At 35.4% G+C, this 15,491-nt stretch overlaps 1 protein-coding gene across 1 annotated transcript; it reads left to right on the top strand.

Annotated features, from left to right (window-relative positions):
- The first annotated feature begins 391 nt into the window (after positions 1-391).
- Positions 392-9,700, top strand: LOC149390923 (uncharacterized). The gene is made up of 22 exons (XM_089620307.1): positions 392-619; positions 1,065-1,388; positions 1,479-1,801; positions 2,045-2,699; positions 2,942-3,028; positions 3,104-3,150; positions 3,262-3,371; positions 3,517-3,617; positions 3,814-3,906; positions 4,238-4,321; positions 4,477-4,629; positions 5,106-5,165; positions 5,699-5,770; positions 5,922-6,029; positions 6,121-6,197; positions 6,876-6,959; positions 7,788-7,920; positions 8,049-8,135; positions 8,233-8,298; positions 8,405-8,500; positions 9,195-9,323; positions 9,527-9,700. Exons 1-21 carry the CDS (start codon positions 539-541, stop codon positions 9,312-9,314), a joined length of 2,961 nt encoding a protein of 986 aa, XP_089476433.1. The 5' UTR covers positions 392-538; the 3' UTR covers positions 9,315-9,323; positions 9,527-9,700.
- Positions 9,701-15,491: the final 5,791 nt, after the last annotated feature.

Here is a 15,491-nt window from a genome sequence, read left to right as displayed (position 1 = left end):
ATTTTTTTCCAAAAACTTAAAACAAACATGTTTTCAATTTTTGTTTTCAACTTTTTCAATTCAAAAACTAAAAAATTGTTTTTGAGAGGAATACCAAACATGGTTGCGGTCTCTACTCTTTACATGATAAACGAAATAATATGTATAGGATATATAATCAGGGGTGGACGCATGTGTAACCCTCAACAGACTTTGGCCCTTCCAAAGCTCCATCGTAAACCATTTATGATGCTATGGTTACTTCATTTAATCCGATCTAATTATAAAAAAAAATAGGGTATAGTATATTTTTTTTTTTCAAATTTAATTATTTAAATACCCGATTTATGTTTTTTTATTAAAAAATATCTGTTTTTTTATAATATTTTTCTTGCTGTTTGTAGTCAAGTCAGTCATAGAACACGTAGTAATTAATCAAGGGCAGCGAAAAACCCTCCCAAAACCCCCCAAACACTACCAAACTCGCAGCCTGAGACTGACTTCATCTTCATCGTCGTCAACCCTAAATCCTGCTCTCTCGATCGAGCGTGAATGAATCATGATTCAGATTCGCAGACGCTTGTTCTCAGCCTCTTCCGCGTCTTCTTCTACTCTCCGACTTCGTCTTTTCATGGCTGAGGTTCCTCACCGCTCTCTCTCTCTCTCATTTCATTTCATTACATTTCCTTTGTTGGGTGTGTAGAAATGGCATGTGCATTGGTGTTTCTTATTTCCTTCTGCAAAACGGGCTCTCAGTTTACAAAGATACGTCGGATGATAAAATGGGCTCTCAGTTTGCTTCTTTATGTTGTTTATTTTGGTTGTATTTGTACACTTAATGATCATATGTAAAATTCTCTCAATTAGACCCCCAAAAACTCTGGTTTAGTCGCAAAGAATTTCAATTTCAATGCTGAGCTGTAATGAGTTCACCGTCTCAAGTTTTCTGAGCGCCAAATCCTTTCGAGTTCTTTTTAAATTCGACATTTGAAGATTTGGTTCTACTACCTTGTCAGAGAATTTATGTTCCACATATTGGGTGTGTTGTTTTAAAGCAATCTTTTTTATCATCGTCTTCGTTTCAGCTACAATGCAGGGGAATTCATAGGAACCCGGAATTTTGCTTACCAAGTTCTCCGTTTGTGATCACTGACGAGTATAGAAAATCTCCTTTATCTAGACCGAAAGAAGTGAGCCATGAATGCATCAACATGGGCAGTAATTTGAGTTTACCTACTTTTGGAGGTTTTTCCAAGAGGTTTTATTCCAGAGCACAAACCGTCTCAAGTGAGCCCGACTATGAGAGTTTACATAGCGACGACAAAGGGGACTCTGGAAAAAAGAAGCCGAGGGCCAAGAAAAGCCTTGTACAAAAAGGTGATGCATGTTCTTCATTACATGACTCAGAGGTAACAAACTATTGACTCCCTAGAAATAATTCGGTTTAGTTCCTTATATGTAATGCTACAATTCAACGACTAACTATCATCGTTTCCCAGTTGGGCGTGAACGAGAATGTTTCTTTGACAAAACCTCTCCCCGAGAAGAAAAGTAGAAAGGGAAAATCGGCACGGAAAGTAATTTTGAAGCCGTTATATCCCCCAATTGGAAAATCAGTTGTAGTGGTGGAATCTGTCGCAAAGGCAAAGGTAATTCAGGGATACTTGGGCGATATGTATAAAGTATTGCCAAGCTATGGTCACATGAGGGATTTGGCTGCTAGGCGCGGATCTGTTCGGCCCGATGATGACTTTAGTATGGTGTGGGAGGTCCCTTCTTCAGCCTGGACTCATCTCGAGAGCATAAAGGTTGCGTTGAGCGGGTACGAAGTTTCCCTTTCTAAATTTTCTGCCATTTTAAGTTGGGCTAACGTTCTGCATTTAATTACAGACGTATGGTCTATGAAGAAAAAGTTACTTCTAATATTTTCCATTAAAGTTAAACCAACAGTGAGTGGTGGATACTTTTTATTTTTCCATTTGACAATTCTATTTCCTTGTTTTCTTTAATATTCTTGTCTTGTTACCAATCTGACCTGCTCATTCTTCTGTGGCTTTCGAATCAGGGCGCAGAATCTTATTCTTGCATCAGATCCCGACCAAGAGGGAGAGGCTATTGCCTGGCATATCATTGAGTTGTTGCGGCAACAGGATGATTTTCACGAAGGGATCACTGTTGCAAGGGTTGTTTTCCATGAAATTACAGAGTCGTCCATAAAAAAAGCTCTGATGGAGCCTAGAGTAATCGATGAAAACTTGGTCAATGCCTATCTCGCACGTCGTGCTCTTGATTATTTGATCGGATTTAATATTTCGCCATTGTTATGGAAGAAGTTACCTGGGTGTCAAACTGCTGGGCGCGTCCACTCTGCAGCTTTGGCTCTCTTATGTGACAGAGAACTGGAAATTGAACAATTTAAACCACAGGAGTATTGGACTGTTGAAGTTGAGTTGCAAAAGAAGATAATGGGTTTAGATGGCAGTCCTTCATCCTTCCCAGCGAACCTGACCCAATATGATTCTACAGGATTACATCAGCTTTCTATTAGCTCTCGTACAGAAGCAAAGGAAATCGAAAGTAAGATCAACTCAGAAAATTTGAAGGTGGTCGGCTGTACAACACAGAGAGTGCAGAAATACCCTCCGACACCATACATAACATCAATCCTTCAACAAGATGCGGCTATGTTATTAAATTTCTCCTTGACGTACACAATGGAGGTTTATAAGCTTTGTTGTTTTCATTTTTTTTTATGTGAATCCATAATTTTTTTTTTTTTGAATTGTATGTGAATCCATAATTGCAACTGTCAACGCATTTCTTCTTGACCTTTACAAATTAAGGTTCATCAAATTGTAGGCGCAATTTGTAGGCAACCTTATTATCAAGCCTTGCGTTATTACTTCTGAGCTGGGTCTTTATCATAAATTTGTATTCTTACTTGCTGAAATTGTGAATGCAGGTTGCACAAAAACTTTATGAAGGGGTTCAGTTGTCTGATGGTGAGGCAACCGGTTTGATTACATACATGAAGACGGACGTGCAACATGTAGGTATTGCTTATTCCTCTCTGGTACCTGGTTGCTCGAACGTGTGTAGTTATGCTAGCTTTGTTTTGTTTCAGATTTCTGATGGTGCTCTCGAGGCCATTCGCTCATTGATAACTGAAAGGTGAAGCAAATATATGTTGCTGTGTTACTTTTAGGACACAATTCTTTACTTCATATATTATTTGAAAGCCATTTCGGCAGTATACTATAAATGCAAATATACTCTCTGCAGGTATGGGCATGATTTTGCGGTAAAAGTTTCTAAGAAACATTCTAAGAAGGTGAAGAATGCTCAAGAAGCCCGTGAAGCAATTAGACCCACAGATATATCAAGGCTCCCATGTAAGTGGTTCTGTTCTCTAGATGGACTTTTACTGTTGTTCACCTTTTGTTTTCAAATGAGATACTACCCAACAAGTTTAATAGCAACATGATATCATGTGAGATTATATACACCCTGTAATTTATTGTAGTATTTGGTTTCTAGCAATGCTTATGGGTATACTTGATGAAGATTCGCTAAAGTTATATACTCTTATCTGGTGTCGCACGGTGGCCTGTCAAATGGAACCCGGGATCTCTAAGCAGGTTGGAAGCTTAACTCAATTCATTTTTTGTGGTTCTCCTGATAGGACCTGGGGAATGAGGATTCATCATAATAATAGGAAGCTATATCAGTCATTATCTGCCTTTACTCATTATCCTTTTTTCTTTCTCTAATTAAGATGGTTTAAGTGTTAAATTTGTTCTATCTGTATGCATCTAATATAGTAAATTGACCCAGATTCAAATTGATGTTGGAAATGGTTCCAAATCCACTATTTTCCAATCTTCATGCTCAAAAACTGAGTTCCTTGGATTTCAGGCAGCTTATAAGGTAAGAAGTCAGTCATTTCTCATTATTTGTCACGCTTATTACCTGTTTACGATATCATATAGAAAAGACTCTTGTTTGCAACCCGTATTTTTATGCATCATCTAAAATTCAAAACTTATTTGTTGGAAATTTATGGGGAGTTTATCCCTGTCTTTATATCACTGAAGCGGCCTAAATTATTATGAAGAATTTCAAATAGCCTACCTAGATATGCTTTTTTCTTCTTTTCCAGTGACTTTATGCATGTGCTTTATATATTGCATCATAATTTAAATTTTGACTTCATTTTCGACATGAGTGTTTCATTTATATCAATATAAATTTTATTTAGGACTTGGAAGCTAAAGTAATTGGATATGATCAAGATGATGGAAACGAGCCTAAAGAAGTTTCCACACTTCTTTCTTCATTGACGGTAAACACAACTCATACTCCCTCTTATTCTTTTCTCTCCCAAAGTGATATAATACTTTATTTAATGCTAGCAAGGAAAATATTTACTGTGATATTTTAAACTTTTATTCTTCAAAATATTCCAGCTGATTGGGTTTTCATCAAACTGTCTTGTAGAATGGAGAGGGACTCTCTGTTCGTGAAGTGTCCCTTAAACAACATCATACTCAGCCGCCTCCTCGCTACTCTGAAGCTTCATTAGTAAGAAAAATGGAGGAGCTTGGTATAGGAAGGCCTTCATCATATGCAGCTACGTTGAAAGTACTGCAGGTAGTTATTGGGTTGGTTGCAAATATAAATCAATTCCGGCTGACTTAAAATACCTATGTATAATGTGATACAATTTAAAGCTCTTCTAAAAAGATCTGTTGATTTTAAAACAGCTTGGTTTTTATTTCCATTTTCCTGCGAATTAGGACGAGGTTGTACTATTACTGTTGCTTGCCTTTTAATCATCATCAACAAAATTTATCCTTTTACATATGAAATAATATCGATAAAGAAATAAATGGTTAAGATAAAAAGCTCTTTTTCCCAACTCATTTATTTCTTGTTCGAAGAAGTAAAAGAGAGGAGGCAAAAGCAGAATGAACTTCAAAGAAAGAAAGAAGTTGAAGTTTTGAGTATTTTTTTAGGGTGTAAATTGAATAAATTGGTCGTGAGGATAATATAGAGGTTTAAATTTTGCGATGTTTGGATCAATTTTTTACGCGAAATTATTGATTTTGGATCAATTTTCATACCAGGATAGGAACTACGTGACAATGGAAAGCCGCGTTCTACATCCAGAGTTTCGTAGTCGTATGGTATGATTTGTATTTCTTCTACTCTAATATGTACCCTTCTTCTTGCACCAATTATTCTCGAGGGAGTGAACAAACGTTTGTAAAGTACTTCCACTCTCCTTTCTGTCCTAGTTCTTGGCCTACTATTTCGCATTTCTAAGAAGTCATATTGTTGGCTGCTAGATGTTTCAAAGCAGTAGGTGTAGTAGCATATACGACATCCATATATGATGTGAGAAACTTGTTTCTTATTTTCTAGGAATGTGCTAGACCACAAGGGTAATTAGTAGTATAGTCAAATATCGGCTAGTTATTTAATTATATTCAAGTCTAGTGGGTCATTAGGGTTATAAGAAGAGTTATTAAGTTGGGTGTTGTATTTATTAGTAGAGTAGTATAATCTGAGGTTGATTCACCTCTCAAGAGTCGTAAAACTTTTGATAATTAACAGGCTTTCTGAATTTTGTTAACCAGAAAAATATTATATTCTATTCTAACCTAGATTACCATTCAATTTGTGGTCTTACTGATTTTTCTTAATGTGAAATATCTAGGTGTCAGCGTTTTTAAATCATCATTTCACCGAGGTTGCAGACTATAGGGTTACTGCTAAAATGGAGTCCGAGGTAAATTATTCTGTCATGGTGGATAATAATCACTTCATTTGCACACAAATAATAATAATAATAATAATAATAATAATAATAATAATAATAATAATAATAATAATAATCGCTTCACTTCTATTCTATTCATTTCTTTGCCGTAATGCTTCAGCTTGATAATGTATCTGCTGGTTTGACGGATTGGAAAGGCCTCGTGAAAAATTATTGGACTCGATTCAGTGCCTACTGTGATAGCTTAGACAGGGTGCAAATCAGTCAGGTAATTTAGTTGTTGGGGGAATCCACTAGTACACAACTAAAGAGTGGGTTCTTTAGAATTTTATAAATTGTGGTCTGTTTTGATATTTCAGGTGGAGAAGATGTTGGAAGCAAAATTTGATGAGTTCTTGTTTGCCTCTCTTCCGCACAAAGATAGGACATGTCCATGGTACTCGAGTTGCTTTTTCTATGTTATACGAGAATTTCAATTTTCAATAACAATTAATCAGTATCAAAAGACCTCCCATAGTTGCATCAGTGTCCAAAAGAGATCGCTGATTACTTAATAGAAGTGATTCAGAAAAAATAAAATTCTGGATTAAATTTTTGCAGCCTGGAATTTAGGATTTCTGGTGGTTCTACTTTCTAATCTACACTAAATTCGCGATAATCCTACACTGATATGTAACAGCCTCTTTATTGAATCAAGGCTCCCAACACCATGAAGTGGATTAAAAAGTGCTCTTTGATTTCTGACTGCACTCACATGATTGTCAGTGTCTATTAGAAATCATCTTCACTGGGAATAAGAGATGAAAATACCCGTGTTACATCCTTGAGTTGGGTGTGAAATCATGGTCTGATCTGATGTATGTAGATTGAGCATCCAAACCTCATGCTCTAGAAATGCAACATTTTGAAAATCTGTTGAAATGTAACTTGATATAACATGTAGTTGAAGAAAAATATAGTTGTTGCAAATTCTTCTTACCGTCACGTATAACTTAAGTTGTGGCTCATTGATGTAGTCTAATCAATATGTTGAACTAATTATTCTGTTCCTAATTTAGAGTTACATGTATATTTGGTCTCTTATATAATTTAACATTATCTGTTCAAATGACAGTTGCTTTGAAGGAACATTGGTCTTCCAAGTTAGTCGATTTGGTGCAAGCTACTTTATTGGCTGTGATCAACACCCAACATGCAAGTAAGGATGAAGTCTTTGATTTTACTTGCTGTTTATTCACTAGATATTATGTAGCTAGAAATGCAAATTTCTGAGCATACGTTTCTTTTTATATTAGGATCATTAGTTTTTTCATCGTTGTTCTAGAGGATCCTGTTGTTGGCATGTGTGACTGGAGACTAATTTCTGCACATGATTATTAATCCAGTCACACTGTGCATACAGTTATGAACCTGCGTATTAGGACTGGATAGGAATTTTAGAAGCTGTTGAATCTGTTAGACCCGGAAGGGTGAATTACTTATTTATTTATTTAATTTAATGTTTAATTATATTTAAGTATAAATAATTCCAGTAGGGTGGGTTATAAGGGATATGGGAAGAGATATTGAGTTTGTTAGTTTTATTTTAGAAGTTTGTCATCTTTTACAGCTTTACTTTGATGATGGTACAGTAAAAACAGAAGTTTGTGATCGGAACTACCACAGGTCGTATCAGAATTTGGCTAGGGATGGGTAACAGATCTGTATGATTTCAGACAGGTTAATTGTAGAAATGGCATAAATATCAGATTCTGGGTTAAAACCAATGGTTGCATTGGCTTTTGAGGAGAATGAAACAGTCTTTGCATCTCAGGGTTAACAAAGCTTAGAGCAGACCTAACTTTCCGTGCCTTTTTTTTGCTTCTTGATATTCATTTTCAAATGGGTCAGTGTTGCTTACTACGCATGCCTAAGATAATTAGAAATCAGAAGAAACAATAGCTATTGGTTGCTTACACTGTCTTACATCCATGGATGAAGAGTGTGAGGATATTCTATTATATTGTGATTCAGTTGGTTTGATCAGGTACATTGCTAAGACACTTTATGGTAATGAAGAACCAAATGAAGAAGAAGAAGAAGATGTTTCGAATCCTAAATCCCGTATTAATATGGACGAGCCAAAGCTGATAGGGGTTTATCCAGGTTCTGACGAAAAGGTAGGATCTTGGTTTTTGTTTTAAAACTGAAATCTACATAATGACCTTTTCAGTATCTTAAGTTCTGCATACATATTTTTTGTATTGTACATTACAAATGTCTTGTTTTTTTTTTCCCGCCTCCCCAGATATTTTTGATCAAAGGACCTTATGGATTATATCTACAGCTTGGAGACAAGAAAAACGGGATGCCTAAAAGAGCTCCCATTCCACACGTACGTAGTTAACATTGAATTATCTTACCCGTAATTTGTGTACATGATTTAGATTTCTGAGAACACATAATTCGAATACGAACATTCTTCCTTTTAGATAAAAGATCCTGATTCTATTACCGTTGAAGTCGCCACCGAGCTGATGCGCTACCCTGTGGTGATGGTTAGTTGTGCATGCCCTTTGGAAGTTTATTTTTTCATTTATTTTCTTTTTCCGTGACATTTATTATCTTCCTTACGGACTCTTTTTTCTTCTTAATCTTTGCTAGGGAAACCATCCAGTTGATGAGCAACCTGTGCTTTTAAAATTGGCAAAGACCGGATACATTGTGAGCCATAGACGGACTTCTGCCTCAATTCCTAAGGTAGATTTCATTTAAGCAATCTTGTTCTGCCCGAGAAAGCTTAAAATATATCCACCAAGTATCACGAGATTTCATCTCAAACCAATTGGTCACAACCTTGTACACCCTGTCGAATCGATTTATTTTTCGATAAGGGATCCTGAATGGAGATTGTGGCTCTTTGGGCACGCTTATCTTTGGCCAACTGTGACGTTCAAAATCGGAAACGGTAACACACTCAGACTCAGACAAGCAACGTCGGCGATTTGAGCAAGAAATGAAAATGACACAGAAGGAGCTACCGAGGTTAGCGAAAGAATGGATGCTTCCTCGTTGAGCTCCATCGAGAAAGCTCGTCCACTAGTATCGTGGTTACACACTCAAAACTTCTCGACCGGTCTCTCACCCAAACTTTCAGTACAACAGATACTCAAAATACCAAAAACCCAGACTCGATCACCAAGAACCAGAGAAACAAGTCTCAAGAATAGATGAACAAGATGCTCAAGAAAGAAAAGCCTAGGTAGAGAGGTAGGTAGGGATGGCTTCACATAACCCAACAGCTTTTGTTTTGTTGGGTACTCGTTGGAGCTATTTACTCAATATCGTGGATTTGTATCAAAATATATTGCAATGAATAACTTTTAAATTATCTTATCCCATCTCATATTTCTGTTACGAAGATCCTTACAACATCAGTGCCTTTTCTTCGCAGAGCGTGGAGCCAAAAGACGTTGACCTTGAGAAAGCATTGGAGTACTTATCAGGAAAGAATGTAACAGTAGCTGGAAGGAAGAAGAAGGGTCCAAAGCTAGAAGCCTTTGACGCCATGTAGTCATCACATGTGGGTTTTATGCGATATATATATATATATATATATATTTATATATATATTATAATTATTATTATTATTATTATTGATTTTTTCATGTGAAGAAAAATAAGTGGGTTGGTTGGTGGTGACTAGGTAGGTTGCTGGCTGTAGGAATTGTAAATTAATTACCACCGGAAAATTGGATCTCATTTTTTTTTTTTTTTTTAAGGCAGCTTTGCTGCGGTGGGGATTGAACCCACGATCTCCACACAGGAGGTGGTGTGGAATTACCACTAGGCTATCCTAGGTACCACAAAAAAAAAAATTGGATCTCATTTTAGCTGCTGTAGATCTTTTTTCTTTTACTTGAAAATGATTGAGATTAGCAAGAGTAGGGTTTTATTCAAGTTGGTTGTATATGTTTGTATTCCTCTGTATTACTACTGATATAAAAGGCAACGTAGTCATGATGTTTTGTATAACATTATAAAATATATTATTTATTTCTCAGTATAAAAAATAAATCACATCATATCAAATATATTATTTATTTCTCATTATAAAATAATTATTCTAAGAATATAATCATATATAATATCTTATATATTCTAAAAATATAAAATAATTATCGAATCAAATCAGATTTAATATATCCCTATAATTTATTGCAATTAACCAATCCCTTTTAGTTTCTTTTAAATTTTAGTGAAAATTTTATTTTATAAAGAAAATAACTCATCAAGCCGAAATAAATTAAATTAACTAAACAATTAATTTAATTTCACTTTAACCATGTCAAAGTAAATTAATAAATGAAAATAGTTACTTTAATTTATTTTGGTCAAGTGGATTATTTTTGGGAGTTTTCCAAAACTAGGACTAAAAAAAATGCAAATGACTTTTTTGGATTTTTTTTTCTTTTCAAAAGGTCACAAATAGGACTTCTGACATTTTTTTTCATTTATGTAATTACCATCCTTATTTATTTACTTTTTGTAAATGTAAATGTCTCATGAACCTCACTCTCACATATCTCCTCTCCATCTCTCTATTATTTGTCCTTATATGTTATAATAAAGTACACATAAATAATTAATAAAATAGACACATTTTTTTTTATGAAATTACTTTGATTTAACTTCCATGAAAATAATAAAATACACACATAAATAATTAATAAATTCGACACATTTTTTTATTTTTATGAAATTAGTTTGATTTTATTCCATGAAAATATTAAAGTACACACATAAATAATTAATAAATTAGACACATATTTATTTTTATTTTTATGAAATTAGTTTGATTTAACCTCCATGAAAATAATAATGTACACACATAAATAATTAATAAATTAGACACATATTTATTTTTATTTTTATGAAATTAGTTTGATTTTAGTGAAATTTGTTGTAACTAGCCAAGTTTGTCATTCTTATTGGGGGAATAGCCTAAGTTTCATTTTATTAAGCAAATAGCCCATATTTTCGGCTCAGACCATAATGCCCTTGGCAAATTCGCGAATTGGTTAATTTAATTAACCTACTGGAGTGAGTTAGGTTAATTAATTAACCTACTGGAGTGAGTTAGGTTAATTAATTAACCTACTAGTTGAATATTAGTTTAAGTTTTGATTTTTTTGTGAGTAAAGTTAATTTACTAAATGATTGAATTCGGAATTAGGTTAATTAATTGAATGCTTTGATTATCAATTGACTTAAGTTATGATTTTTGTAAATTTTTTGTGAATTTCAAATCATTCACGAATCAGTTAATTAATTAACCTAACTCACTCCAGTAGGTTAATTAAATTAACCGATTCGCGAATTTGCAAAGGGCCTCTCCTCAATCCCCTCTGTCGCGAATTTACAGAGTCGCCGCGGCTTGTTTCCTCACCAAAAACCCTCTCACTACGGCTTGAAGCTTCACAAGCCTCCTCAGCGCCCTCAGAGCCTTCCTCGCCTGAAAAATCGTAACTGATTTCAACGAATTTGAATGAACAGCAACATATTTGAATAGATTGTGCGATTAATTTACCAGCGCTCGTGGCTTCCTCCGAACCCGGCCGTGCCTCGCCCCTGGCTCGTCAGCCGGACCACAACCACGGCCGCCTGAGCGGCCGCCACGGCGGCGTCGGCTGCGGCGGCCGTTGCCGCCGCCACCGCGATGGCGTGCTTGCTCTGCTCCTGCTCCGTCTGCGAGTAACACGACTTCAGCCACGCCGTCTCCGCCGCCGAGAGGTTCGGCGGGATCGTCGCCGGATTGTTGCACAGAGCGTCGGAGCACTCTGACCTGCCGAAGCTTGAGCCTCTCTTGTCTCTCCCTTCGCCGGAGCTGCTCCGGCTCTGGCTCGCCGGCTTCTTGTTGTTGGTCTCTCTGTCTCTCTTTATTCCGAACAAGCCTTTATATACACAAGGGTAATTTAGGTAGTGAAATATTAATTGGGTTATTCACCTAATTTATTCAAATTTTGATTATTCTCCTAATATTGGTGGTTTGATTGGGCTAGTAAGCTTATTCTCCCTTGATTTAATTCCATGAAAATAATAAAGTACACACATAAATATAATGTGAAAAATAAAAATATAAAGATATAATGTGTAAATAATGTGTCACGTATTGTGAAGTGTTGTTGACACACATTAATTTTTACAATTTCATCATTTCAAATGGGAAAAGAATGTTAATAATCTAAACATATGAACATATGTGAATGAGGTTTGCTTACCTAGAAGATTATGAGGAAATAATGTGTTCTGTATTGTGAAGTGTTGTTGACACACATTAATTTGTACAATTTCATCATTTCAAATGGAAAAAGAATGTCAAGTAGTCTAAACATATGAACATAGGTTATTGAGGTTTACCGTCATGTCGTTCGACATGTCGTTTTCCCCTCTAACTTATCCTGAACGTGGAAATTAATTGATAACTCATGTATTAGCGTTGTTAATCCTCCAAATCAACTCATTTAACAGTCTAGAAGCAAGTTTATGAGGACCAAACGAGATCAAATGAACGAAAGAGAGCACGTTTCATGTAATTGACACGTATATCTGGGAATTCGTGACTTCTATGTCACAAAAAATAGGGATTTCGTGACTTTCATGATGTTGATGATGTAACTTAATTAATTACATTTAAAAAAAAAAACAGACAGTTGAATATTTTGCGTGTGATATTTAATAGCTTGTTTTCTCACGTAAGTAACATACGACAATCCGCTCTTAATTCGTTGACATGTTCAATGTATACATATATGCATTTTTGTGGGCGTCAGATATTAGAAAAGATATATCTCACACAACCCCAAAGCTTCATGCCATGCCCAAACGTTTACACATAACAACGAAACTTTCTAAGATGAAAAAATGTTAACCCACGGCTAGCTACAGTACATTCATATATACAGTAGAAATTATATTGCTAATAATTATAAACAGCAAGCACTTGATATAATTTTGATCTCTCCTTTTTTTGACATGCCACGAGTCTTGAATATATTGGGCATGTACAGAAAAGTAGTAAAAGAGAAACCAATATTTTGAGAAGAATTAAGCTTTTTCCCGCCTCGAACGCTGTGTTCTCAAAGGCTCAACTGGATCAAATCTGTCAACTATTTTCTTCTTCCAAATCCTTGTTGGCGAACAATAAAAATTCTTTCGCTAGCTCCACCCATTGGAATTCAATTAGGGGATTTGAATTTGGAAATTTTGCGGTTCTTTTCTTGAGGGCTTCGATCTCGTTCTTCCGCGTAGGCTAGTTGATCTTATTCCTCCCCTTTGTGCTCTCCCGATTGTCGCTTTTCCTCCACCATTGAAGGCTTTGGGGTCGAAGAGGAAAGCATACGAGGCTTCGCCGGAGGTCGTTTCTCGAGTCGACCGCTCGAAGAATTCTAAGGGCGCTTCTTGCTCAACTCATTCACAGTCAAGGAAGCCTCATCCCCGCATATTGATGCCTCTAGTTCTCATCTCCATTGAAGGGATCGAGTCTTTCTCTTTGGGGGAGGTGGACCTAATCGATTGCATGGATTTCTCCTCGCTTTTCGACATGCATGCTCGAGACATGAAATAGGTTTCTTTCTCTTCATTCTTTCTCGCTGATTTATTTTTCTTTTCATCTTGATTTTGATTTTGTCACGGTAGTGCTTTTAGGGGTGTTTATGAGAACAGCCAAACCAAACAACCTGATCATCAAAACTAAACTGCTTTCTCTTTTAATCCGTCTCATTAAAACCTGAAGAAGTTTGGGTTGTAACCAACTCAAACCGCAAGTGTTTCGGGTTGGTTTAGTTTTTGATAGTCATGAGATTGGGTTAAACCAAACTAACCCGATGCCGTTAGATTAAAAACTTATGCTCACAAAAAATGTAAAATGTTAGAAAAGTAAAATAAAAAATACACCATATGCTTTACGATTTCATAATAAAAATATAAATGCATTTTTAGATTAGTTAGTTATTTTGTATATATATTGTTGTTCTAATGACAATTGACAAAGAGATAATACAAATAGACTCGTTATGATTATTAAGACTTATTCATAAGGTATAAATTTTAATAAAGTATGATATTGGTTTATTTATTCTATGTATTTGCATGATTTGTGTGGAATTTGATTCAACGATTCTATTTTGTACATTTGTTATGATAAATTCACCACAACAAACCGACTTAATCCACTCCAAATCAACCAAACCAAACTAACCCGATAATTATAGATTCGGGTTGGTTTGGTTTTGTTACCATAAACGGTTTAGATTGAGTTATAAAAATGACAGCCCTAAGATTTCGGGTCGTGTTCACGAAACATACAAACCCGAATAACCCAACCCGATGTACATATGTACATGTCTAGTGCCTTTATTCCTTATTGTACTGCTATTTGTCTGCTCTTATTGTTAGGCACAATGTTCATAGGAAAGACCGGGAGTTGAAGGCCGGCCGCGGAGGCGAAGACAAAGGCGGCCCGAGACTAATCGGGTTAGAATCAATACTTGCCCGAGACTGTTCGAGTAGGCCATATCATATTTCCCAGGCAATAGATCTTAATATTATTTTTTGGTGCACTTCTTTCGTCTGTACGGATCTTCACCAATCTTTATTAGATGACCATTCTCTAGTTTTAAACCATAGATGTAGTAATTATCAGAGTCATCTTACAATTGTGCATTGCTCTGATGATCAATTTTGCGAGGTACGTGTTCATTTAGCTAAAAGAATTGAAACTTTTTTCTATAAAGTTTAATTTGTTTCGCATATTTATTACGTGTGTGGGTGGATTGTTTGCAGGGAATTCTTAATACCTAAAAAGGCCAAGACAACATTGTTCTATCCTATGGGAAAATGGTGGCAATAATACTTAATGTTTGATCAAAATACTACTTATATATTTAAAGTTTTTTTTCTTTGGCAAAAATACCACATGTTACGTTATAGTAGGTCCGTTACTCCTCGGACCGTTAGGTTCTAATAGAAATTTTAACAGCAAAATATCTACGCGTAATTAAATTTGAAACTTTGAGTATTTTTGCTCAAGAAAAAAAAGAATGAGTATATAAGTAGTATTTTGTCTAAACATTGAGTATTTTCTATAGGTAAGCTCAATTTCATTCTATGTTTGACAAATAATTTATATATAAAATTGGTTCACCTACTTAATTCAAATATGCATACTCTTCTTCTTCTTTCTTTCTTTTTTTTTTTTTTTTTTTTTTTTTTTTTTTTTTTTTTCTAATTGTTGTTATTTCTTGCTTAATTCGGGCATGCATTATTTAATTCTAAATAAGTTAGTAAATTATTTTACTATTATTGAAACTACAACTTAAATTATATTTTCTAAATGTCTTCGTTCATAATTTAATAAACTCTCTCTAATTTGATTTCATAAAAGAAAATAAATTTCAAAACCACGAAAAGTAACTTAACAATCATGACAAAAGAAAAAAAAAACATTTTCAAGTTTGGCGGCGATGTGCGTTGGATTGTCAGGCCGGTCGTCCGACAATGTGAAGACTCTGATGATTTAATATCGGTCGGTTGGACGGTAACGACAACAGATGGTCACCTAGATGTCATGCTAAAAAGAGCTCAGTCTTTGGGTTTGGGAGAAAAGAAGCCAATGAATTATAAAACCTATCTCTCCCGGCTTGTCGGGGGACTCACAAATCCGGGAAGCAAGTCTCACTGCAATATCAAA

The sequence above is a fragment of the Urtica dioica genome, chromosome 7, assembly GCF_054948205.1.
Source record: "Urtica dioica subsp. dioica isolate 48M chromosome 7, U.dioica_male_clone48M_v1_H2, whole genome shotgun sequence".
Lineage (NCBI taxonomy): Eukaryota > Viridiplantae > Streptophyta > Magnoliopsida > Rosales > Urticaceae > Urtica > Urtica dioica.
Note: the sequence above shows the minus strand (reverse complement) of the source record. Positions and strands in the feature narration are given on the sequence as shown.

Excerpts from the sequence above, each read along its gene's own strand:
- LOC149390923 (XM_089620307.1), top strand. The coding sequence starts at position 539 with ATGATTCAGATTCGCAGACGCTTGTTCTCAGCCTCTTCCGCGTCTTCT. Across the intron at positions 620-1,064 it reads TTCGTCTTTTCATGGCTGAG|CTACAATGCAGGGGAATTCA; the intron begins GTTCCTCACCGC and ends TCTTCGTTTCAG. Across the intron at positions 6,030-6,120 it reads ACAGGGTGCAAATCAGTCAG|GTGGAGAAGATGTTGGAAGC; the intron begins GTAATTTAGTTG and ends TTGATATTTCAG.